Source organism: Rhipicephalus microplus, chromosome 3, assembly GCF_043290135.1.
Source record: "Rhipicephalus microplus isolate Deutch F79 chromosome 3, USDA_Rmic, whole genome shotgun sequence".
Taxonomy (NCBI): Eukaryota; Metazoa; Arthropoda; class Arachnida; order Ixodida; family Ixodidae; genus Rhipicephalus; species Rhipicephalus microplus.
This window is the reverse complement of record NC_134702.1, coordinates 73,978,532-74,004,630: the sequence shown is the minus strand read 5'-3', so window position 1 is coordinate 74,004,630 and position 26,099 is coordinate 73,978,532. Positions and strand designations below refer to the sequence as shown.

The following is a 26,099-nucleotide window of genomic DNA, read 5'->3' as shown; positions in this document are numbered from 1 at the left end:
AAAGAAATGACCCAGAATTTTTTATTTATGTTAGTGCCACCTGTTCCAATAAGTCTTTGTCGCATCAGAGCTTTTAGTGTTGGGTATAGAAAGTCATGGATAAAGAAAAACATGTTTTTAAAATCATCCAATCAATGAAGTGCAGTGAATCGTTTAGTCAATTAACGAACGAATCATTTTTCTGCACTGCCAAGAGCTTGTAAATCAGATTATTCCTTTTCAGAAGCTGTTGGCAGCCCAGGCAAAGGTAGAGCTCTGTCGTCCAATTAAGGCCGTGTAAGCACAGCAAATAGTCCCTGCCCTATCTTAGCAATCTGTAAATATTTGCGCATTACAATCACATGAAGTGCGGCTATTGTTAGGATTGATATTTTGAAGCACTCAAACGGTTTTAATATTTGATGAAATTAATAGAAAAAGACCACATAGATGAAGCTGGGCGGAAGTTTGTGGCGAGGTGGTGATGCGCCGTTTTTTTTTTTTTTTGGAACATGGCATGACCCGAGTTGGTCTTGTGTCGACAAGGCGTCGCACAAACTTTCGCTGGTGAGCCATCTAATGAGAGTCTGTGATCTACCCAAGCTGGTCAAGCAAAAAGACCTTCGTGCCGAGTGCGGGCAGACTGCCAGTGTGGATTCACTGACCAAAGCGATGGAAGAACCTACCCAGTTAATCATGACGGGGTGCATGCAGAAAGAAATCAATAACTGCTATTGCATTGATAGCAGCAAAGATGAAATCCAATAACCATGCTCTATTATGTCAAAAAATACTGCTTCAAAATGACTGATTCTATGATTACTTCGTTGACCGACTCAGTGATATATTTAAATGGACTTATTCTATGATTTATGTAAATATTTTTTGTAGGCCCGTTGAAATAACACCTGAAGAAGACTGTTGTGTGACGAGAACTGATAAAAACAGGTAAAAGCAATATAAAAAGGCAATGTCAGGCCAGTTTTTTTTTTTTTTAAGAGGACGTTGACGCGTTTGAAAAATAAGACATACGGATCAAGAAGGTGCCAAGCGCCACATGCTACAAATTTTAAGAAGCTAATTAATCTGAAACACACTTGTCTAAGTAGATGGTGCCTCCTGTGCGATTCACGCAAGCGACATTCACGTGGGAGCACAATTATGTAATGCGCTCTGCCATGGTTGGCTGAGCTCGCCCGTACTTTCCCCAACACATCCAACAGCATGTGGAACGGCGTATAGTGTTTCGAAAATTTCACAGTACAGTGTTCGTCATTGAGCAGTTTTTTCCAAGAATTAAGAAATCACATTTGCAACATAAATATTTGAGGTTCAACTAAATCAAATAGTTTAGAACAGTAGCTAGAAAGTATGGAATGTTACCGCTTTTCGTCTGGGCTGACTACCAAGTATCATATTGGAAAAAAAAACTTGTTTATTCTTAAATGAAGGAAAGAAAAAAAGATAGAAAGACATAAACACGGCCAAGCGTTAAGAGCTCATGTTTTTGATCAGATCTGAGCACACCATCCCTTGTTACGAAGGACACTTACAGGCGCTAAGTATTCCGCAGCACTCAACACCTATTGAATTTTGGGGTATTTGACATGATCAGCTTGACTATTTTATATGACATACGTTAATGTGCACCTATACACACACACGTGTGTGATGCACGATGTGAGTTGTCTCTGTGGTGATATTTACTTCGTGCAGGATATAGCGTTTGTGCTGCTTTGTTCTCTAGTCATGGCCGGAGCTGTTGAAGTAAGCAACCTGCTCAAGAGGATAGCCCTCCGGTCTTTACTCGCCATTGGAACAAGTAATCTCAGGTATGAATTCTCTAGACAGAAAGCTCGCTAAATGTGATGATTACGAGCCAAAATTATATTCTTTCCAGCAAAGATGGCTTCAGGAAATGCTGTAGCATACAAAAAGCATCAAAATGTTTTTTAATTTTCTTAGTACCCGTAACACGTGGCCTTTGCCCAAATTTCACCGTAAAAAGTACATAGCATGTTGACTGGTTTGACCAAATTAAACAATAAATGCTAATACGTCATTGCGTACCTTGCGTAATAATGTAGCAATGTAACAGTAGGGTGAAAATAGGTCACATTTACTACATTTACTATGACACGTAATTTCCTTGTATCTGCTTTTCAGGCTTTTGCTTGGCTTTATGCTAGTCACCATGGTACTATCCATGTGGATTCCGAACACTGCATCAACGTCCATCATGGCACCCATTGCCATGGCGGTGGTAGACCAGATGCACACCTCCACGAAATCTCATTTTAAGGACGTTGAAAGTAAGTGATATACCACGAATAACTCCATTGCGTACTTCATTCTAAGCGAGATAACATCCCCGGAGTAAAATGAGTACAAGCACTGAAATAGTTGATCGTGAACATTAAGAACGCAGACTTTTGGGTGTGTTGGTATGTCATACTCTAGTTCTTCAACGCACGAAAAAAGACGTGACACGTGCGCATCTCGTGTTTCTCGGTCCCTGTTTCATCCCGTACTAAAACTACAGTGAACATTGGGACGATATTTCTAATGGCAGACTGAAGTTGCATCAACGAGTTCTGAAGCCACTGTAAACGTGTTGGCTATAGTGAGAACCTAAAACGCTCGTGCGATGCACAATCAGTCCTCGGCTTTCCTTTGGTTTTGAAGTCTAGCTTTATACTCTTTATTGCAGCGCTGGCTGTACAAGAGCTTTTTCGGCGGACATTCAAGCAGCATGCTGTAAGCTCCTGTCGTCATATTGGAAAATGAGAATGTCCCGTCGAAAGAAAAGAAGCTTGAGACGTCAAACGGCATAAGTTATCACGAAAGAAGAGGAGTAAATGTGTATGTCTATAGCCAGTAATCTGAGACGGACACATGCAGATCCTAAGTAACAACACATATTAAGATGCACAAGGCCTGGCATACTTTACGTATTCAGCACACGAATACATCGGAACTCCAAATGTTCGTATGGTAGTATGGTATTTCTAGATTCGTGATGTAACTTATGCAACTTTTATACAGTGTGATGCTGCCAGAGATAGCCTTGAAGCCAGGTTCTATGCAGAAATTTTTAGCGTGGTAGGGGGGCACCTATCCCTTTAAGATGTAGGGAGGGGGGGGGGGGAGTCAAGGAAATGGTCATTCTGTCCTATGCATACCTGGCGAAAAAGGCAAAACTATTGTAACGTGATAATCGTGAAACGCAAAGGGTGGAGCGTCGAAGAGAGGCGGATTTGATGCAGCCAGAATCCGGGATAGAGTAAGCTTTTGTTTCATGGCTGTCATTGACACTGAGGCTTGTTTGCTCGTGCGCTGTATCACCGTCTTCTCTTCACTATATTGTAGATATGCCTTGAAGTAATAGGTGGTGCCTTACTAGGAAGTTGGAAGTGCGTTTCATGAAATTTTGATGCCGGAATTCCGGCGCCTAATAGGTATTTATACAGGTCTGGTCAGGTGCCATTTCCTATTGGCTTTTACTGTCAAGAGCCGGAAAACATGAACCATTTTTTTTAACCTATTTGCCGACGTTTCACAAGCCAGAAGATTAAAAAAAAGACATTTGGCAAATTATTAAGAGAATAAGCACTATTCCTAATTCTGAAATTACTCTTTTCCTTGGGGTTCTCCTTTGAGCCACAGCAGCAGGAACGTCAGCAGAGCAGTTTGCGAATTTCTTAGAGACACAAGAAGATTTACTTGTTAGGTTATTCTAATGAAATTCTCATTCTTCGGAATTCTCATTTTTTCATTAATTTCAATTAGGAGTTCTGTACCTATTTCATTCGTACGTAACGCTATGATTGTCCACTTTTATATGTCCTTGATGGCTGAATAATTCTTTATGCTTCAGCAAAGTTTTAGGTACCTTTTTTTTTATTATATAAACCGCCAGTTTAAAAGCCGATCCCGCGCAGTGGGTACATAGGCTCCATCTAGCAACCAAGCTGCACACATAGTAATCATGCATAATTCGTTACATTGTTCTTCTTTAAGCTGAGGCGTGGTCTTTTCAAAAAAAAGACTACACCCTTTACGTCTTTTCTATTTTCCTTGCTGTCTCCTCGCAACAGGTCATTGCACCGGATCATTGCATTGCTTTGAAAGGCACACTTCAGAAAAACAATAACCATGACGTCACATGAAGTTATGTATAACATTCAAATAGGGACTGATTTCGCAACAAACCAGTGAGACCAACGTTTTTTTTCAATTTCTGTGCTACCCTCAAGACATTCGTTCAACACAATTTCACCTCAAAAGTGTCTAGCGTCAATTCCTGGTGGTGTAAACATAAAAAAAAACTTTTGTGGTGAACAACATTCATGAAGGAAAGCATTAAAAAAAATATCGGGCCCTCGGAACGATAATACTTGTATAACATTCTCGTAGATTTTTCGCCATCAAAAGTGCACACTACAATATATCATTTATTCATTTTATTTATTCTTTACAATGACGCAGTCAACATTATTGACAAATAATTCTGTCTGAATTATTGAGACAGAAGGTGTGGATACAAATGTTCAACACAGTGAAAAATGCAGTTAAACAAAATACATGATTACGCAACTTTTTTTTTTCAAATTGCTAAACATCGAGCGTGCGCAGAGACCTGTCAAGCTCATTCATATACTTCAAGTATTAGGACTACCTCTAAAGGGCGTAATATACAAGGGATCAAGTCGTCAGGTACGCCGTACGGAAGCTGCAACGAAAGAAATGGGAGTTAAAAGATTGGCCCCGTATATGCATGTTTCTGCAAATGTCGACGAAATACGATAGTCTTGCGTGTGGAGAGAGTGAACAAGAAATTTATTGGATGTTCTGCGCAAGAAAATCGGTCAGTGGTATTCTAGAGGCGCTGCGTTAGAGTGCCTCGAGCGCGCAGCGGAGGCAAACGAGCGCATCAACTCACGTCACACGTGATACATGAGTGCCATCTGGCAGTTTTATTAGAAAACAAACGCGTGGCTTTGAGACGGGTGTGCTCGCCCATCTCAGAAGTGACAAGGTGTAGAACGCAAGGCGACGGGTAGGTGCCACCACCGTCTCGTCTTAGCAAAGCGTTGGAAACACTCCCCGTTCCGTGCAAGCGTTGCATGGTCAGCGCACTGTGATAAGCGCTACGGTCCTTGAAATTACTTATGTATGCTTTTTCTAGCAAAATAATATATACGTATTGTTATGGTGCCCCAGACATGCGCAATGATTGCTTTTTTAATTGTCAATTGCACAAGCATGAATGCTCAACCTTGAGCAACATTAGAGGGTGCTGCGGATGGGGTCAGCCGTTTCAAGTACCCGTTAAGAGCAGACAAACAGACAAATGTACAGACAAACAGACAGACAGACAGACAGACAGACAGACAGACAGACAGACAGACAAAACAAAATTATTGCGTTGAAGGTCCCTAAGAAAAAAATTAAAATTCAAGCTGCTGTGGAGTATCTTATGCAAGGAGATGACACGATCGCAAGTAGCCGTTGATCGAGAGACTGTAGCGATAAAACATGCGCATGTGAACTAGACGAGAACCGCCCATCATATCGACAAAACATAAACCTTATTCATTTTTTTTTTTGAACAGATTCTAACATAGCCATCTCAGGGAGGGGGGGGGAAGGGGGATATGGTGAGGTGACCAAACAACCGATGCATTGCATATTCGAGTAGGACTGACGTATTGTAGCCCTGACTTTCGGCATTAGGAAATACGGAACAACAAGCAATAGGCAGCGCTGTCAACTGCTTGGGCTGCTTAAAGTATCAGAAGTTTTAGTTTCCTATGGTATATCAAACGAGCCCCATCTTTAGGTGTGACGTGTCTTTCTGGATAGTGGCTATTAGACAAATGATAGTTCAGAGCTCTAGTTGCACTTCTCAGTCAATTTTCTTCTTTTTTTTGCTTATGTGAATGAAGAGTGAAGTAATGAGTCACTTGTATGTTGCAGGTTCGGACTTCGAATTTCTAATGAAGCAACAGGAGCCAATTCACAAATATAACAAGATCTCAAGCAGAAAAGATTCATCTAACGCTGCTGATTCTCAGTAAGCTTACACTTAAATGTATGATTTTTTTCGTTCCTCGAGTATACAGGTCTATCAATACCGTGTGACATTACCGAGCAAAATTTGTCCCTTCATCCATCATAATATGTGGTACATTATTGAAGGCAGACAATAATGTGTACATGTGCATTGTATTTATGTCGCGAGTTTGCCTTGCTATATCCCTGCCCTACCTCTTTCGTCTTACGTACGTGCCTTTAGCGCTTACATAAGTTATGGATCAATACCAACTGGCGCGAACCATGTGACTTCTTTCTGGAAGATACCTTTCGCCTGCCATGGTACCTTAGCAGGTAAGCGTCACTCTTCAAGGCTCGGAGGTGTGAATTTTGTTCTTCGCCACGTCGACTTCATAGCGAGAACGACCACACACCCTATTTAGATAGACAAAACTATTCCAGCGGCCCTCATACGGCGTGGCTACTTATCATGTCATGGTTTTAGTATAGGCCAACCAACATAATGCGTTCTTATTATCCGAAGAATTTTTTTCTAGACATTAATCGGAAGGCGGCAATTACTCATGGCTATTTCATGGCATCCCGAAATTGAACCGCTGCTGTTACGTTGAAAAAATATTTTAAGAGTGTGTTCCAAATGAACTAGGAGATAAAATCCCTCTAAAATTCCAACTTCCTGAAATGAGTGAAAAAATCAACATGTGTGTGCATACTATTTGCTGTTCAACTCTAATGAACCATAATGCCGCACCGAGTGCATAAGAACATAAGCAATATGTGTACTGTGACCTATATTTCTAATGCTGGCATAGTAATGGAAGCATAAAATTTTGCTACCGTGTTTTGTTAGGGAGGAGATAGTCATGGTTGCAGCTGACGGTTTAAGTATTCATTAGGCGGAATAATGCAGTGTATGTGCGTCCAGAAAAAAGAGCGATTCAGAATAATATTCGTCCTCGGCAATTTGAAGCCAATTTAGGGAACTGTCTATTTAACTGAAAGGGAGCGTTAAATGACCACAAATGTTTCAGAAACAGGCGTGTTTAGAAAAAAGAAAAGGGCGAATGATTCAGATAATCTTGTTCTCCTATTCCTGGACACATGTACTGTGCACGAGAAAAGCTTGTTGAACATTGCTTTCAGCTGAGTATATCCTAAAGAAGAATGCTCTGGGGTTTTTAGAGCACTGAAGAGGCGTTAGACGCCTTAATGTGGTCACAGTCTATCTGTTACTTGAACTGATGGGGCATGATTTGTATAATATCACGCCCTAATAAACTGGAGGTGATCAGTAGAGGGCCCCTCTAACTATGTAGAAACACCTATCTAGCGTATTGTTAATTCGTGATGAACTGAGGCCCGACTTCTTAAACTTTACTATGAAAGAGCGAACGCCTACTGCATGCATGTTAATACTTCGCACCAATTCTAAGTCACCAAAATTGTTTCAAAACCAACATAAATACCAAAACTTCAGTGAAAAGGGTTATGTAGCGCATAAACATTGTAATGAATATCAGATTTCATATGCCACTACGTTGACTGTATGCCTTCACACACTGTCTTCACCCGCAGCAGTCATGTGTTACTATAAATTGAACCTTGCTCATAATGGTGACATTGCAATAATGGTGACATTACATGGCAGCATTACATATAGAATGGCCGTGGTTATAGCATGTGCTGGCCTACCTAGCCAGGTATACCACCCTGCCAAATAGCTAACTAACCTGCCTCACGTGCTCGGGTACTAGCGGATGAAGACGACAAAGAAGACACACACCGGCCGAGAAGCGCACTAGATTGTTCAGGCTGACCGCGGTGACGTGCCCTCAGGTTTTCGCACGGTCGTGATGTCGTGAGGCTCTCGGCCGGAATGAATCTCAGAGACCACCATGCTTATTATTCTAAAGCAGACTTATTCCCCGCCGCAGTGGTCTAGCGCCTAAGGTACTGGGCTGCTGACCCGCATGTCGTGGCGGCTGCATTTCCGATGGAAGCGAAAATGTTGTAGGCCCGTGTGCTCAGATTTGGGCGCGTTAAAAGAACCCCATGGAGGTGGTCGAAATTTCCGGAGCTCTTCACTTCTCTCATGATCAGATGGTGGTTTTGGGACGTTAAACTCTACATATCAATCAATCAATTAAAGCAGATTTAGTGCAGGCATTCGAAGCTTCAAAATGAATATAAACAGCTCGTGCCTTTAGAAAACATCATCAGAAGAAGCTTCTGACAAATTTATAGCATGGGTGCACTTTTGCACTCAGTGGAACGAAAAAATAAATGAAAGAACATGCCTCTGGTTTCACAACACCGCCCAACTTTGTCGATCGTCCTTGACGTGATGCCGGGTTCCATCATAACCAATGAAACGCAGCGCGCTTAGGGGTGAATTTGACTTTTTCACACTGTCAGCTCGTTCAAAAAGGGGTGTCAACAGAGCTCGGCAAGAACCTGCGTTTCGCCAAGCTCGGACGATCCTGCATAGTGCCCCTAAATGTATCGCCCACTTGCGTGGAAATGATGCCTTGTAAATGTGCTCAGACCAAGACAGTTAAATGCGTGATAGCACTTATTGGCCTTCAAGTGTCACTAAAGAGATCTTGATAAAATGCAGGAAAAATTCTAAGGCCCGGTTCAGAAGCTGAAGCAGGCTGGCTACTTGCCAATGGTCATGTGTTTTGTGGCAGAATTATTAACATCCTAAACAAAGATAAGACCCGTTATAATACTTTACAACGGGCCTAATGTGGCTGTGAAGTGCATTGTTCTGGTTGTATTTTCTGCTCACAAGAAACTGTCTTCTTTGTGCGGAAAAATCGATCCAACGAAGCGAAAAATAGAACAGTGCGAGAGAAGAAAAAGCATAAAAATTACCGTTGAATGTTTAGTAGGTGTTGTTTATAAAATTACACTGAAATTTGGGACGTAATACATCGGCCAAACTGGCCGATGCATAAATGATCGTGTTCGTGCTAATAAACGTGTGTTATGACATGGCTTGGTCACTCTCATTCCACGTCATTGCAAAGTCTGCGCGGTGAATGAAAAAAAAATTGAAGCAATACTCAAACAAAGATCTTAAACAAAAGCAAACACAACACAGCTCGTTCACTGATTGAAGTTTTTTATAATGATAGACGTGGGATTGGTTGTATGGGTGAAATCTCGGTTCCTCTCGGTTCCTACTTATAAAAATGAATGTGCATTTGTACGTGCATTGTGCTCAGACACAACATTTAATTCTCTATCTTCTTTTTTCAGATTAATTTGCTCAATAAGGGGTCCCTCCTTTCTCATTTTTCGTCCTCTCACAGCTACATATATTCACTCGCCTTAGCTGTGAATAAAACAGTTGCAAGATTGCGAAGGAGTCATCGCCTTTTTTTTTTTTTTAGGGCGTTGTGTTCCTGCGCAGTCCTTCCTTTGTGATAGGCTCATTAAGTAACACTATTTACTTGTCTCACTTGATGTTTTCTTCAAAGTTTCAATTTGAGCTGAATATAACCACAACTCATCTTTTCAGGGGGCATTCAAGGCAGAAAAAACTCCGTACAGTTATGCTACTCTCCGTGGCATATGCGGCTAACATCGGAGGAACTGGATCTCTCATTGGCACGGGCTCTAATCTTGTACTCAAGGGTCTTATGGATGAGTGAGTGATGCATGACAAAATTTATGCATTCAAGATTATCCCCACTGCGAATAAGAGGAAACGTGAACACTGTTCTTTTCGCAATCAATCAATCAATCAATCAGTAAATCAATCAATCAATCAATCAAAATCAAGTGTAGCAATGATGCTACACTTGTAGACAACTTTACTTGGCGATAGGTATGTTTCAATACTCGCCGTAAATGGCTAATTAGGCAGCTAAATAGACGGCGGCCATCTTAAACCCTATCTCAATTATCACGTAGCTGGCTAAATAGACAGCTCCTACGAGACCACATCGTATGCAAACAAATACGATGCAGGCTACTTTGCTGTTCAAACAAGATGGCGACTCAGCAAATCTCTCAGATAGATCAGATCTCGCTGGAATTGTCGTCTGCACACAAGCTGATGCTACTTCAGACACTCAATGTGAGTGACGTTTAATTTTTTTTAGATTTTAAGACAAAATAAGCCAGAAAACGCAAGATTTACCTCTATTTATTTTACCTCTCTCTTCTCGACGTGAGGTGGCGCATCGTCGCGTAGAAGCCGTCCAGACATGTTCAATTTCTCCGACAGCATGGGCTCAGTGCTGTCTTTTATGTTGTCTTCGTAGAGTATCGACGTGCTGTCTGAGAATTGCAACAGAGCCAATGAAGGGAAAGCTACAGGCGCAGAGACACTGCACATGTACTTCTCCGATATGTAGTCCGGTTCGGCTGGCGTTTCAAAAGACGTCCGCGTTCGGATAACACTGTCGCATACAATTAGTTACGTCTGCTCAGTCAGCCATTAGTTAGTGAAGTTTGTCACAACCTCCTTTGGCAAGTCATCCGAATAGCTGGTGGGCGACGAGCGCTCATCTAAAGATGAAGACGCCTTTTTCACTGTGAGGTTCACATGAATCGTCCCACGTATTCACTCGTGCAGGAACGCGAAATGGCACCGCATAATGTGGAACCACTAAATATAGCTCCTTGGTGCGTGCTGCGTCTCCACAAGCAGCATCCCGTAAAAAATAAAGCAATGTTGTTTATGATTTTCGCACCAAAAACACGGACGCAATTGTGGGTCTATATTCTTCATCGGTGGCACACGCCCACTTTGGCTGTGTAGCCTTGGCTTTATTGCGAGGAAACGCTGTCCGTGAGCATAGATGAGCGAGTTGTTACAAGGTAGATATAACTGGTAGCCGAAGTTCTGTAGAAACCCATACGGTCAAAAATGGCGACTGATGAACTCCTCATGGGGCTCAGCGCCATCTCTGTGGGGAGATAGAACAAAAAATAAAGTGGGTGTGACGCAAAAGCTCTTAAATAAGAGACGTCATTTAGTTGTCTCTAGCGCCAAATGTTATCTCAAATTACTTTTCATAGGCCTTTCTCGCTAAGGACTCGTGCTAAGGCGATTGCCGGCCATACCTGAATAAGTGCGCTCCAAGACAGCGCCTGCTTATCTAATATCGATTCATCAATAGATAGTGATGTTTGAGTGTACTACACTCAAGTTTGCCGCGGTTTTACAAGAAAACTTATTCTTGGAACTGTTATTCGGTGCTTGTGGCATTTTCCGCCGAAGGATTAAAGAAACCAAGAGCGTACCTTTTATATCTTCAGCGTTGCTTATTTGCTACGCGCATGTGCAGGTTCTTTAGCGTGAACAAGGCTTGTGAAAAATGACGCCTTGTCACAGCAAAATTATGAAATCTAAATTTTATTCATTGGTCACAATAACTCAAGCCTATAACGCTGTACAGAGTGGTAATAAGCCCAAAAACTCTGTGGACAAAACCAGCGCTTTGTTTTGAATTATGCTCCAGTATAACACCACTGCACATACGCGAATGCAGGCATGTGAATTGTAGTGCGATAGACATACTTGGCGATCAGCGCACTGATAACACGAATAATACCAGTCACTGCGTGTTCAAAAAGGAAACCGCGCCGCAGGCATACTGATGCATGAAAGTGTAGCGAGCACAGTATTCCGAACCGTTGCCCTTGTTTCTTACTTAGAAGACATGGGTCGCCAGGCATACGTTCGTTGCTACTGCATCCTTGCACAGCACATCGTTTCGGCAGGTACCGACGCAAGCAGTCGGCGTTAAATGTAATCTGCATCATTACGCTACCCGTTTAACACTGCTTAAAAGATGTTCACCAAAGATAAAACGCACCTCACAACTTCGTGCACAGCAGAAACTGCAAGCAAGTGCGGGACAGTAATGCACAAAAGGGGGTGTGGCGTCGCAGACAAATTTTATGAGCGTGACTATCCACGCAGAGCAAGGGCTGCTCCGAGAAATAATGGCGTGAGAAGAAGAAGCTAGAAAAACATTTTTTTATAATGAAACTGTCACAAATTTCTTGCTCATTACACGTATACATAGTATTGTTGGGGGGAAATGTCACTTGTAAAACATAAACATTGCTTCGCCTTTAATAAATCTTGGTTGTTCACTATCAGTGTTTGTTCCCTCAAAACATAGTCGCACTTCAATCACCGCAGCCATAGATCCGCATGCTGATGTCCCTGGCAAAAGCTTCTGAACCGCTTTTCGCCCGAATGTTCGCGGCCCATTTCAATAGACCTTGGTCGTTATCTTAACAGAACTTTGACTCTAAGTTCAGTGTTCGTCATGTCTAGGTCGTGCGTCTTTCTTTTTTGTGCTCGTGTTTTTCAGTTACTTTTAACCCAATATTAACCATCGAGTTCATTTGCTTTCTATAGGTAGTCGCGATGAAAAATTCGCGCTATCTTCCTAGGAGCTCGAGCAAATACTCTAATGCGGTAACATGTTGATGCGATGAAGTGATCAATCAGTGAAAAACAAAAATTACTAGAAAGTTAGGTGTAATATAAGGCTCCACTTTGATTGCTTTAGTTTGGTGGAGAGAGGGAGAATAAAGTGAGGTAAAATCAGGGAGATGAACCAGTAATTGGAGTATTCGGTTTCCTACCCTACACTGAGGGAAGGAATAATGGGTAATGAAGATGGGAAAGAAAGCGAAGAGCGAAATTTAGACGCGCGAGAAAGAAGAAAAAAATGAGTGGGGGCTTATTGAATAGGCCACTACCACGCAAAAAGTTCAATAAGCCTTCACAGATTTTCTGTGCGAAAACAAATCTTGTGGCCTTTCAGTTTGGTGTATGGACCATCTTTCCAGAGGAATGCAAGGTAATAGCCTGAATGCATTTTAAATCGTACCAATAAAAAATAGACATTCACTGGCGTCTCATCATAGATTTAGTTCTGACGAGATGTCGGAGACCTGTACACTAATAATTATGATTTTTACATGAAGCCCCCGATATTGAAATTTATTATCGGTATCATTGATGATGGGATACCCAAGCCGCAAATGGAACCATGGATGTCAAATTACGTAAAATAAATTACCCAGAGCAGATGCATGTTGGCGAATGTCTGTGCTCGCGCTATCCCTTAATACACTTTGGAAAGCCTGAAATATGGTTTTGTCGCTGAATTGCAGCATGTTTCCCGAGTCTACTGAGTTGACCTTCACCACGTGGATGCTCTACAATGCTCCGACCATGCTGATTTGCGTACTCATTGGATGGGCCTGCCTACTGGTCTTCGCGAGGAAAGAAATGTGAGATTTCAAATGCTTTCCCGTCTTGTTTTTTGTTTGTATCAGAGTAGTCTACATTAGGACGTGCGTGAGAAAGAAGTGTTCGTATTTTTTTATTATCTGAACACGCTTTCATGTTCCAATGAAGCACTAGAAGAGACAGCGCCCGAAGATAGACGAGGTGCTGCGCAAAATCGACTGTGAGTAAAAATGTTGATAGATTGTCGACAAAATCTTCAAAAACATGTACACTACCCTGTGACTGACAAGATGAGCGACATGAATCTAGGTTTCATGTAATACTGATGTGTGAGAGAGACGCCGCCTGAGAACAAGTACAGTTATATCTGAAGTACTTCCAAGAAAGAGGATGTTCTGAGCGGTCAAAACAAAACAAAAAAAATTGAATGACCCAAGTTAACCAGCCTTACACGATAACCATAATATAAGAATGCCACGCAATTGCTGTTCGGTATCGCATTGAAGAAAACAAAAAAAAATGTTAGAGCGTCAGTTAAACTAAAGAAAACAAGAAGTTCCAAAATATTGAGCCTAATGCGTATAGTACATTGTGCTACAAGGAGTTTAGTAGAGAAATTCCCACCATAATGGCATTGCCTCCTTAAAACTTATGCCATTTACGTTTAGCGGTAGCGGATGATTATGCATCCGTTGCTATAAAGAGGAAATGCGAAGGCTGAAACGAATTCGGCGGATCCTACGTACCATGGGAATCGATGTTACGTGAAGCATGTGGGGGGAAGGGAACTGTGGCGTAATTTATTTCATTTAGCGAAACTTTACAAAATAACGCCAAGTACAAATGTCGTACATACAAATTTCGTACGCCCAAACATATGTTTAGCCCCTCCGCAGGGGTTTAGTGGCTAAGGTACTCGACTGCTGACCCGTAGGTCGCGGGATCGAATCCAGGTGCTGCGGCTGCATTTTCGATGGAGGAGAAAATGCTGTAGGCCTGCGTTCTCAGATATAGATGCACGTTACAGAACCCTAGGCGGTCGAAATTTCCGAAGCCCTCCACTACGGCGTCTCTCATAATCATATGGTCGTTTCGGGACGTTAAACTCCACATATCAATCAATCAAACATAAGTTTAATAGCCGCATGTGTTTTATATAACCAGTTTTTTTTACATTTACGTGAACTGGAATAACACATTCCGAGTTAGTTTGCTGTTTACACCGAGGCGAAACCAGCGCGTATTGATGATAACGAAGACACAAGGAAAGATATAGACACAGGCACTGGTTAACAACTGAAGTTTTGATGCTCATACGGCATGAAAATAAATAGCCTGCATCAACCCAGAAACTAAAAAGAAGAGAGGCACATCAAAAGACGCAAGACTTGGGAGAGCATTCAAATCAGTTGACCAAGTAGGACCGGCATTATCTAGCGCCCGATTGGAAGGCTGTCTCTTCATCTAAAAAAATCAGAGCATATCCTGGGAGTGCATGAGGAAGGGTGGGGCGAAGCATCCGTCAATATGTCTGGGCTGCCGGCCGTCCGTTCGTTTCGTTCGTTCTTGCTTCCAACCATCTATGCGTCCAACTGTGCGATCATCCGTCCATCCGTCCGTGCATCGGTTCTGGGCTTTTCTGGCTATGCACGGCAGAGTTTTAAGCGCCTCCTTTCAAGATTGCATTGTCAGGCGAGTACTCAGATTTGTCGATTATTACCTTGTATTCCTCGAGTGCCGACTGGAAGTCATTCATTTGGATGCTACAAGTATTATTTCTGAGTTTTGTAGTGTTTCAAAACCTTTGATTATCACCCACAATCTGTCATGCAATGGTTTCATACGATTTTTAGAATTAGCTTTATACTTCAGCAGAAATCATGTGTGTTGAGCCTTAGATGATCCGGCAAACAAACCACTTCTTCCCTTCAAATCAGTCCAATCTATGTTGGTTAGGAGGAGCATTGTATACCCTCGTGGTTCTCCAGTGCTATCAGACAGACAGACAGACAGACAGACAGACAGACAGACAGACAGACAGACAGACAGACAGACAGACAGACAGACAGACAGACAGACAGACAGACAGACAGATAGACAGATAGATAGATAGATAGATAGATAGATAGATAGATAGATAGATAGATAGATAGATAGATAGATAGATAGACAGACAGATAGATAGATAGATAGATAGATAGATAGATAGATAGATAGATAGATAGACAGACAGACAGACAGACAGACAGACAGACAGACAGACAGACAGACAGACAGACAGACAGATAGATAGATAGATAGATAGATAGATAGATAGATAGATAGATAGATAGATAGATAGATAGATAGATAGATAGATAGATAGATAGATAGATAGATAGATAGATAGATAGATAGATAGATAGATAGATAGATAGATAGATAGATAGATGTGCTATATGAGCCTGCAGTCCGCTAAGTTATCCTTCGCATTTAATACATAAGCTGGTGTCAAAGGGCCCTGCAACACTTTTCGAGCAGGGTCAGAAAACGCTGCCGATCGGTAGTAGAGGCTCCGGACAACACGCGAGCCGAATATTATAGTGCAGCACCCGGCCTGGAATTCACAATAAATTATCAATGTCAGCTAAAATTGCTTTCTTTTCTCTCGACACATCACAGAATATGCTCAAAAATCACACGTAGCAAACCCATCTATCAGCCATTGGCTGATTTGAGCATGGCGCGCTCGCTCGTTACAGACATCGCCGTGGGAGGCCTCTACTTGTCCACACGTGTGCACGCGATCACGCTGAAGAAGCCGCGCATTCGAGGAAAATAAAAAAAAAATATTCTCAAGGTTGCGAGGCCCACGTGACGTTTTCTGCCTTTTTTTGTGTGGCCTTGCCATTTTCCTTTGTTTAGCTTCCAGCGCCTTCGTCGGGACGAGAAAAGGGAGAATGCAAATGCAGCATGCGACAAACCTTTGTAACTCCCCTCGCAGTGGACGGATTCTTAAAATTTTTGCGGCGTTGAGTTCGTGAGCCAATAAGCTCTTCCAGTTAATTCCATGGTTACGTGAAAAAGTGTTTCGGGGTCTCTTTAAAGACAAACGAACCAGTGAGATTAGATTCACCCTACTGCGTGGTTGGGCGCGCTAAAACCACCGTGCAAAACACACCGTCATTTCTTTTCCTGTATGGTGGATATTATTTATACCTCTTGAGATCCATTTGATAGGGCCCTCTAACACGGTAAACTGCAAATTTATTGCAGGAGAATGCCCTTGTCAGATGCAGCGGCAGAAAAAGTTCACGCGGAAATCACTGGACAATACCGGAACTTAGGTCCTATCAGGCAAGTATTGATGTCGCTGACACTGCCGGTTATTCGCATCATAATGTTTTACTGGCTATGTACACATTGTGTTTACACACAATTTCTCAATTTTCAGACAGCACGTATACACGCACAACGTGGTTTGTGTCAATGTGCGCGCGCGTGCGTTTTGCAATTGTCATTGCGACTGTCACAGCTAAAACTACTTATTACAACACATGTTACTATAGAAAGGCACAGAGTAAAGAAGGAAAGCGCAAGTTGGCAACACCGCGTTATAGAATAGTTGTCGCTGTTTCTGTAAAGAATTTTGATGTGCCAGGTTGATTTCAATGAATAAGAAAAGTGAGGTCTTATGCTGGGTGAAAACGAACACATACACTCATGAGAAGAGGCACCTTCATGGGCATGCTTCTATATAGGTGAAACTGAATTTTTTCTTCGTATAAGGCCCTGCATTGTCGATTAAAGGTACGTTTAAATGAGCATTAACTACTCCTTTCCCTTGATAGTTTCATTCATTCTCATAGTTCGCTGATCACCAAAACGATCGAGTTGCTGCAAGTTAGCTTACTTATGTCACCCACCGTTATGTCCCGTGTTGGAAAATGATAACACGGGACCACCAGGCATAGAATTATGGTCATCATTTTTTAGTTGTGGTTCTTCTCTGCCTTTGTGCGCCTACAGCGTCTTTTCTTTATTTGATTGCAGTTTTTCTGAGTGGTGCGTCATGTTCCTAATGTCTTCAATGGTTCTTCTCTGGTTCACAATGAAGCCCCAGATGTTTCCTGGCTGGGTCGAAATGATCCCTCATCAGACGTAAGTCTATGCAATACGTGCTTACATTTCGCTTCCTTCTACGTTAATCTTGGTTAACTTCAATTGCAAAGGGATGTGCTGAACGATTGCAGCTGTAGAGAGTTTGAAGTCGAGTGAAGTGACGATTCTTGCACTAGACGCAGCGCGATTTAGAGAAAGTGGGCCTCGCCCCTAATGTTTCGAATAGTCTCTCTCACAGAAAGTTTTAAATTCCCCTGCTCAGGCAGTTAGTATTCAAAGACATATAAAAAACAATAAAAGCTAGCATGACAATAACTTTTGCACATAGATTTCAGTATACGAAACAAAATGTGAAGTGAGCACAGGTGTACTGCCCAGTACAGCTTATTTCCATCTTTAGACGACGGGTAGATTCTTAAAATACTAGATTATTTTGCCCGCAGGTACTGAAATATTGAATTGTAATATTTGTTTGCAATATGCTTGCAGTTTCGATTGCCATCACCCAACTATGAGCGGTAATTTTCATGCAGTGGGACATTTATTAATTTATTTACACGGTTCACAAAGACACAGAAAAAAACAGGGAGAGATCAAGCTGGTGACTGCCTCTTAGAGGAGGGGGGGGGGGGACAGCGCCGGATTACCCTTTCGGTAGGATAGACGAGACAGAGGAATGGAAGGTAGGAGGATAGAAAGAGGAAAGAAGGGACGCGGTTTCAACAAACAGGGCTTCATTCATGCCGGGACGATCGCATCATATACTACTGGAGTTTCCCCAAGCTGCACTTTCTCATTTGATTACTCGCGTTTTATATGAGTTTGTCGCAGCCTCTTGCGATATACAATAGCCTTTGTAAAATGTCCGTCACAACAAGGACTTTTCACGGAATACATTTTTGCGCAGATTCCTCAAGCCGTCTGCACCCGCCGTGCTGGTGATGTTCTTGCTGTTTGTGATTCCCAAAGACCCCCGTGTTCCCGGTGGCCGAGGCCTTATCACATGGCGGGAAGCCAGCGAGCGTGCTCAGTGGGGGGTCATTATTCTCGTCGGAGGTGGCATGTGTCTCGCTGAGGGTTGCAAGGTACGACACTTTTGGTGCTGCCGTGCATTTCCCTCTGCGTCCAAAACCTATCGAGAATGAATATTCGATGCCATAGCGGTGCATTATGCAACCAGGGCGAGCGTTTTGTAGTGAAGAAGAGGAGCTTCAGCGGCATTTCTCGGCGCATCAGGGGCACCGCCATCAGCATAAGCTCGTGCTTGCTGCGCTTGGCCGGACGCTGCTGACTGCTTCGCTTTCTGCGTTCTGCTCTGCAAATAAACCCCGTTACAAGTGGTGGAGGTGCTGGGTTTCGATCACACTGGAGCTTCGGAATCGCATTTTACCATCCATTATGCCTACCGACGCAAGCGCCGCTCCAACTCCTCCACCGGCACCGCCTACTGCTCTCTGCGCCGGTTCTCTGCGTCTGCGAGATCCCCCTGTTTTCTCAGGCACAGAAGACGAGGACGTTGACGACTGGATTTCAATGTACGAGTGAGTGAGTACTCACAACAAATGGGATGACGCCACCAAGTTGGCCTACGTCTCCTTCTACCTGTCGGACGTGGCCAAGCTGTGGTTTATAAACCACGAAGCGGAACTCCCTACATGGTCGGTCTTCAAAACGAGCCTCACACAAGTTTTCAGGCGGCCTGAGGTACGCAAACGCCGTGCCGAACAACGCTTACATACTCGGTCCCAGCAGCTTGGTGAGAATTTCACAAGCTATATTGAGGACGTTGTGGACCTTTGCAAGCGAGTCAACGAGTCGATGTCCGAAGAGCTTAAGATCAAGCATATCATGAAGGGCATTGAGGACGACACTTTCCAAATGTTGCTTTCTAAGAGTCCTCGCACTGTCCTAGAACTGACCGAGTTGTGCCAGAGTTTTGACGAGTTGCGCAGGCAACGTCTTTCCACCCGACGTCCCTCAGTGCTCGGCGACTCTTCGTCCAGCCTTTCCACCCTTGGCATAGGAGAAGACCATGCCCCTCTTCTCTTCAAGATCCAAGAGTTCATCCGCGCTGAGGTCACTCGTCAGCTCTCTTTGATGTCCTGCGTACCCGATCAACCACGCAGATTGATATCTACACTCCACGACTTCATTCAAGACCAGGCCGCACAAGTTCTTCCTCCCGCCTGTGAACCACCCCCAGTCGCCGCACCTCTCACGTACGCCGAGGCCGTGGCTCGACCTCGACAGCCTGCGTTCCAGCCAGCGCCTATGTATTCGCCGCCGCCCTTTTCGCCGCCGACCTATTCAACACCGCCTATGCCGATACCACCTCGGCCGCAGTTTTCTGCCCCCCAGCCGCAAATCGGAGTCTACTCCGACCAACGGCGCACCTACGACAACCGTCCCATATGTTTTGCTTGTGGTGGTGTTGGCCACGTGGCACGTTATTGTCGTCGTCGCCAGGTTGCTTAGAACGTTCGACGAATGCCCTCTTTCGACCCTCAGTTTGTTTCTACGCCTTCAAGCCCTCCTTCCTCTTCCTTTCCTTCTGATCGTCCACACGGCCCGACCCGCCACTCCCCATCTCCACGTCGACGTTCGCTTTCCCCTATGCGTCGCCGTTCCGGAACCACCGACCAGGAAAACTAACGGCCGCAGTTCCCGAGGCACGAACTGCGTCCCAGTTGCCATGCACAAGTTCTCGCCCCTGTCCAGCTAACGTCATTGAAGTGTCAGTCGATGATATCGTCGTCATGGCGCTTGTCGACACCGGAGCCGCTCTATCCGTCCTTTCCATCAACCTGTGCCGCAAACTCCGCAAAGTTCTGACGCCATTATCCAGCCTCTCTCTTAGAACGGCTAACGCACAAAGTGTATCACCTCTCGAGGCCTGTACCACACGAGTCGTCATCGAAGGGATTGTGTATATCGTCGAATTCGTAGTGCTGCCCTCATGTTCCCATGACAAGATACTCGGCTGGGACTTCCTTGCGAATAATAATGCCGTCATTGACTGCTGTCGCGCTGAACTTGAGCTATCTTCACTTCCCAATGTTGACGCTGTCGAAGCCTACCTGCCGTGTTATAAACTGTTTGTTTCCGATGACACCACCATACCACCGCGCTCTTCTCTGCTGGTGACTGTGTCGTGTGACGCTATTTCCGACGGTGATGTTTTATTCGCGCCCTCTGCCCTTCTGCCCTGTTCATTCAACGCAAATGTTCTCCACTGCCCATTGCTCTCCTTACTCTCCACCATGGCGTCACGAAGACGCTCGTATACAATACGCTAGAAGGGCCTTTACCTTTATTCTATGGTGAATATCTCGGTCACGTGCATCCGATCGACGCCCGTCACATTTTTGACGCTCCATCTAGTTTACTTTCTACGGACCTCAGCGCACTCATTTTTGACTCTGTTGTTGACCAGTCACTTCTTGACGCTTTCCACCGCTCTATCGATGTCGCAACGTCTTCTTCAGAACGAAGCCAGTTAGTGAACCTGCTGCAAAAGTCTCGTACTTTTTTTGACAGCCACGCTTCTGGCCTCAGTCGCACATAGAACATATCTCACAAGATTGACACAGGAAGCCATATGCCTCTACGGGAGTGCCGCTACCGAGTCTCAGCGTCGGAGCGCCGTGTTATTGACGACCAGGTTGCTGACATGCTCCAGCGGGGTATTGTACAGCCTTCTAACAGTCCCTGGGCGTCACCGGTCGTTCTTGTTAAGAAGAAGGACGGCTCCATTCAGTTCTGTGTGGACTATCGACGTTTAAACAAGATCACCCGCAAGGACGCTTACCCGTTACCGCGAATAGACGACGCCCTTGACTGTTTGCAGGGAGCAGAATACTTCGCTGGATTTACGGTCTGGATACTGGCAAGTTCCTATGGAAGCATCTGACCGACCGAAAACAGCATTTGTCACACCTGATGAATTATACGAGTTTACCGTTATGCCTTTCGGCCTTTGTAACGCTCCAGCCACTTTTGAAAGAATGATGGACACTATTTTACGAGGCCTCAAGTGGAACACATGTTTATGCTACCTCGATGACGTAGTTGTCTTTTCCACCAATTTCGACACCCATTTAAATCGTCTCAAGCACGTCCTCACACGTCTCACCGACGCCGGCCTTCAACTCAACCTCAAGAAGTATCGTTTTGGTGCCCGGCAGCTCACCATTCTTGGCCACGTCGTATCGCGGGACGGCATACTTCCCGACTTCGCCAAGCTTCGAGCAGTCACCGATTTTCCGAAGCCAAAGAAATTGAAGGAACTTAGAAGTTTTGTCGGCTTGTCGTCATACTTCCGGCGCTTTATTAGAAATTTTGCTTCCGTATGTGCGCCCCTTACGGACCCTCTTAGCGGCGACAAGGACCTTTCCACCTGGTCACCAGCATGCGACGATGCATTCACCAAATTACGCCACCTGCTGACTTCACCACCCATCCTCCGCCACTACGATCCTGCCGCTTCCACGGAGGTTCACACTGATGCCAGCGGTGTTGGACTTGGCGCTGTGCTCACGCAACGAAAGGCAGGGTTAGATGAATATGTCGTCGCCTACGCAAGCCGAACTTTGATGAAAGCCGAGGCTAACTACTCCATGACCGAGAAAGAGTGTTTAGCTATTATTTGGGTCCTTGGAAAATTTCGCCCTTACCTGTATGGTCACGCATTCGACGTCGTCACTGACCACCACGCCCTTTGTTGGCTATCCACACTTAAAGACCCTTCCGGACGACTTGCTCGCTGGGCGCTCAAACTTCAGGAATACGACATCCGCGTTATTTACAGATCTGGTCGTAAGCACACGGACGCCGACGCCCTTTCTCGCTCACCCATATCGGATCAAGGTGTTTGCCTCTCTTCCCTCGAGCCTGCACTTGCGTCATCCGCCTTGCGCAACATGACGGTGGAACAACGAAAGGATCCCTAAATCAGTGGCCTCATAAGCATTCTTTCTGATCCTCTCACTCCTTCGCCGTCTCGCGCTCTCCGCCGCCAGGCTAGCAACTTTTTGCCTAAAGGACCAGCTTCTTTATCGACGCAACTACCTTTCTGACGGTCGCAAGTGTCTCCTTGTGATACCCCGCCATCTTCGAGCTGCTATCTGCGAAGCTTTTCACGCGGACCCACAGTGCGCCCACGCAGGCCTCTTCAAGACATACGCTAGGCTTCGACTCAGATTTTATTGGCGTGGAATGTATAACTACGTGCGGAAATTCATTCGCTCGTGTGCTCAGTGCCAACGACAAAAGTTACCTCCCGGGCAAGTCTACCCGTCACAACCTCTTCCTTGTCCTAGTCGACCTTTTGATCGCGTCGGCATTGACATTTACGGACCACTACCATCAACTCTAGCTGGTAATCGCTGGATCATTGTTGCGATAGACCATCTGACATGCTATGCCGAAACAGCCGCGCTGCTCACTGCCATAGCCCGTGACGTTGGAACGTTTCTGTTGCAACGTTTCATTCTGCGTCATTGTGCCCCTCGCGAGCTCTTAAGTGACAGAGGCCGTGCCTTCCTTTCTGACGCCTTGAAGGCATTACTCAACGAATGCCGAATCGTGCACCGCACAAGTACAGCGTACCACCCTCAAACGAATGGCATGACGGAGCGCTTCAACCGTACTCTTGGCAGTATGCTGTCGATGTACGTAGCCTCTGATCATTCAAATTGGGACCAAGTTCTCCCGTTCGTCACCTACGCGTATAATACTGCCGTACAAGCTACTACTGGGTTTTCGCCATACTTTCTTCTGTACGGACGAGAACCTTCAAATACAGTAGACACTATTCTTTCATATAAACCTTATGAGTCCGAAAGTACAACTCTGTCCGAAGCTGCCCGACATGCTGAAGAATGCCGCCAGCTTGCCCGCTCTTTTTCTACCGAGGACCAGTGGCAGCAGCAAGCCCGCCAGACTGGGGACCGTTAGGCTCCAAACTTTCCACCTGCTACCGCGCCTGGCCGCTCCGCAAAACTTCTTCCCAAATACATCGGGCCATACCGCGTTGTAGAGCAAACGTCACTCGTCAACTATATCGTGGAGCCCACCATCCCATCCACAAGCCTACGCTACCGCAGCCGCGACACTGTCCACGTCTCTCGTCTCAAGCCATATTACGACCCATTAGTCGTTTCTTCTCCCTAATCTGCCAGGATGGCGTCTTTTTGTGCGGAGGGCGATTGTAGTAAAGAAGAGGAGCTTCAGCGGCATTTCTCGGCGCATCAGGGGCATCGCCATCAGCATAAGCTCGTGCTTGCTGCCCTTGGCCGGACGCTGCTGACTGCTTCGCTTTCTGCGTTCTGCTCTGCAAATAAACCCCGTTACAGTTTAATAGTTGTGGAAGAGAAATTGTTTCGTCAGAAAGTTGGTGGGCAAGAAAATGAGCCTTTGTCAGTGCAGTGACTGCCTTGTACCCCATTTCCGTAAACAGGCCTTAACGTTGAAACGGATGCGCTAAGGGATATCAATTACGGGGCTCAATTGGAACTCGCTAACGTCGTACTCCTTGTTTGAGAGTGTAGTCATTCATTCCTAACTTCATTTTATGATCATGTGAACTTATCTCTGCGTAAACCTGGACATATCACGCAATTCCCTGCTGCGTAACAAAAATAATAAACATTATCTACTCCGTACATTTCTCTTAATCTTTTCTGGCCATAATATCAGAAACGGGCACTGTCTCTAAATATATGGGCTTTCAATGTTGCTGACATGCTTATATTACGCCACTAACTCACCATGCAACACTTATGTCTGAAATTCGTCCCACGTTTACTGTATTTTTCCGGGCCCCTCCCTCTACCCTCAATGTTGTTCCTCATTCTACGCAGCTCTGGAACAGCTTAGAATATTGAGATACCGATTCTTGTGAGCATCAGTGATACAAGCCTTTCACTAATACGATGCAAATAGGCCTACTGGAAGAATGTACTTGATTTCGCTATGTAAATTCAGTGGCGTGAGTAACCAACTATCGTGACATTCAACCGACTTTTTAAACAGCAGATTGAACTGCGATTGTTTGTAAATTATAGTCTCATTGAAAGCGCTCTTTGATCCTATTTTTCTAGCAATCCGGCCTGTCGACGATGCTGGTGCAGCACCTGAAGAGTCTCGACTGCCTTCCTAATGTGGTGACGGTGTTCGTCCTATGCTTCGCCGCCTCCATGTTTACCGAAGTGATGAGCAATCCGACTGTCAGTTCAATACTCTTGCCCGTCGTCTGCCAAATGGTGAGAATACCAAGAGAGATGCGGGCGGAATACATAAAAGTGAAAATGTAGTTTGCACTGCACAGAGAGAACGAGAGATCACACAGGCAGGAAATTAATAAAAAACAGCCGTTCTCGTAGACCGACCAAGCGCAAGCTCTGTTGGCGGTCTATATGCTGAGGTATATGCAGTAGATGGTAGGACCACAAGCGGCCTTCTTATAGCACGCAAACGCATGTGAGCACGTACTGTAGCGTACCAGACGTATAACATAAGATTGTGTTGAGCTACTGTTTGCGTGTGCTTGACCCTCAATTAGTTGCGATGCAAGCTTATTCAGATCAGGAAGATGACACGGAGCATTCCACGCTCAAGTTTGAAAGAGCAGCCCCTTGTTCGATTAGGTTTGTTACTTGGTGTAAGTTTACACACACACACACACACACACAAACATATATATATATATATATATATATATATATATATATATATATATATATATATATATATATATATATATATATATATATATATATATATATATATATATGTTACACGCAAGAAGTACACGAAAAGGTTGAAAAACAGGCGAGCCTGGATGGTTCGCGTTTACTTCCACAAGGGGTCTCGAGACAGCACACCCAACGTCGTCTTCCTTCTTCACCTTTTTTTCTGAATGTTCATTCGCGCTGTATGCGCCGTGCATTGCAACCGCTCGTGACATTTCCCCGTTGGCAGACGAAGCCCGCCGGGCGAGTCACTCAGTGGTTCGTGCATTGCATAGCTTCATGCGAGCGACGTGCGCCACTTCTGTTTTAGCCGAGCGCCGTCCAGTGCTTGTGAGCCGTGCTATGCGGTAGTTGACCTCACTGAGGCGTTCGAGGATAACGTAGGGCCCGACATAGTGAGCGAGAAATTTCTGGTACAGGCCACGTTTCCGTAAAGGCGTCCAGAGCCACACCTGATCTCCAGGATTGAAGTGAACATGTCGGTGACGGTCGTCATAGCGGATCTTTGACCGGTCTTGCGAGGTGACGGTGCGTAGCCGAGCGAGGCGTCGCGCTTCTTCTGCTCTACAGAGAATCTCGTTGATCGGCTCACTGTGATGAGCAGAGTAGGGAAGCATAGTGTCAAGATTATAGCGTGGTGGACGAGCATAAAGGAGAAAGAAAGGTGAGTAACCAGTGGTCTCATGTCTTGCGGTGTTGAAAGCATAGGTGATGAAAGGCAAAATTGTGTCCCAGTTTTTGTGCGCGGAGTCGATGTACATGGACAGCATGTTGGCAAGCGTTCGGTTCGTGCGTTCCACTAGACCATTAGTCTGTGGATGGTATGGAGTGGAATGGCGGAAGCTTGATGAGCACAGACGAAGGGTCTCTTCGACAACATCCGCGGTAAATTGCCGCCCACGGTCGCTGATTACGATGCGAGGAGGTCCGTGTCTGAGGATAACTTGAAACAGCAAGAAGATGGAAACGTCTTTTGCTGT

General features: G+C 44.7%; 1 protein-coding gene across 1 annotated transcript in view; it reads left to right on the top strand.

Moving 5' to 3' along the window:
* The first annotated feature begins 1,696 nt into the window (after positions 1–1,696).
* The window catches only part of LOC119160881 (solute carrier family 13 member 2-like), a 50,433-nt gene continuing 26,030 nt past the window's right edge, over positions 1,697–26,099 (top strand). Inside the window, exons 1-9 of the mRNA XM_075887889.1 lie at positions 1,697–1,811; positions 2,146–2,291; positions 5,959–6,055; positions 9,563–9,691; positions 13,189–13,308; positions 16,523–16,603; positions 17,300–17,407; positions 18,276–18,453; positions 24,469–24,630. Coding sequence (XP_075744004.1) covers positions 1,729–1,811; positions 2,146–2,291; positions 5,959–6,055; positions 9,563–9,691; positions 13,189–13,308; positions 16,523–16,603; positions 17,300–17,407; positions 18,276–18,453; positions 24,469–24,630 — 1,104 coding nt within the window. The 5' untranslated portion in view covers positions 1,697–1,728. The remainder of the gene's footprint in view (positions 1,812–2,145; positions 2,292–5,958; positions 6,056–9,562; positions 9,692–13,188; positions 13,309–16,522; positions 16,604–17,299; positions 17,408–18,275; positions 18,454–24,468; positions 24,631–26,099) is intronic.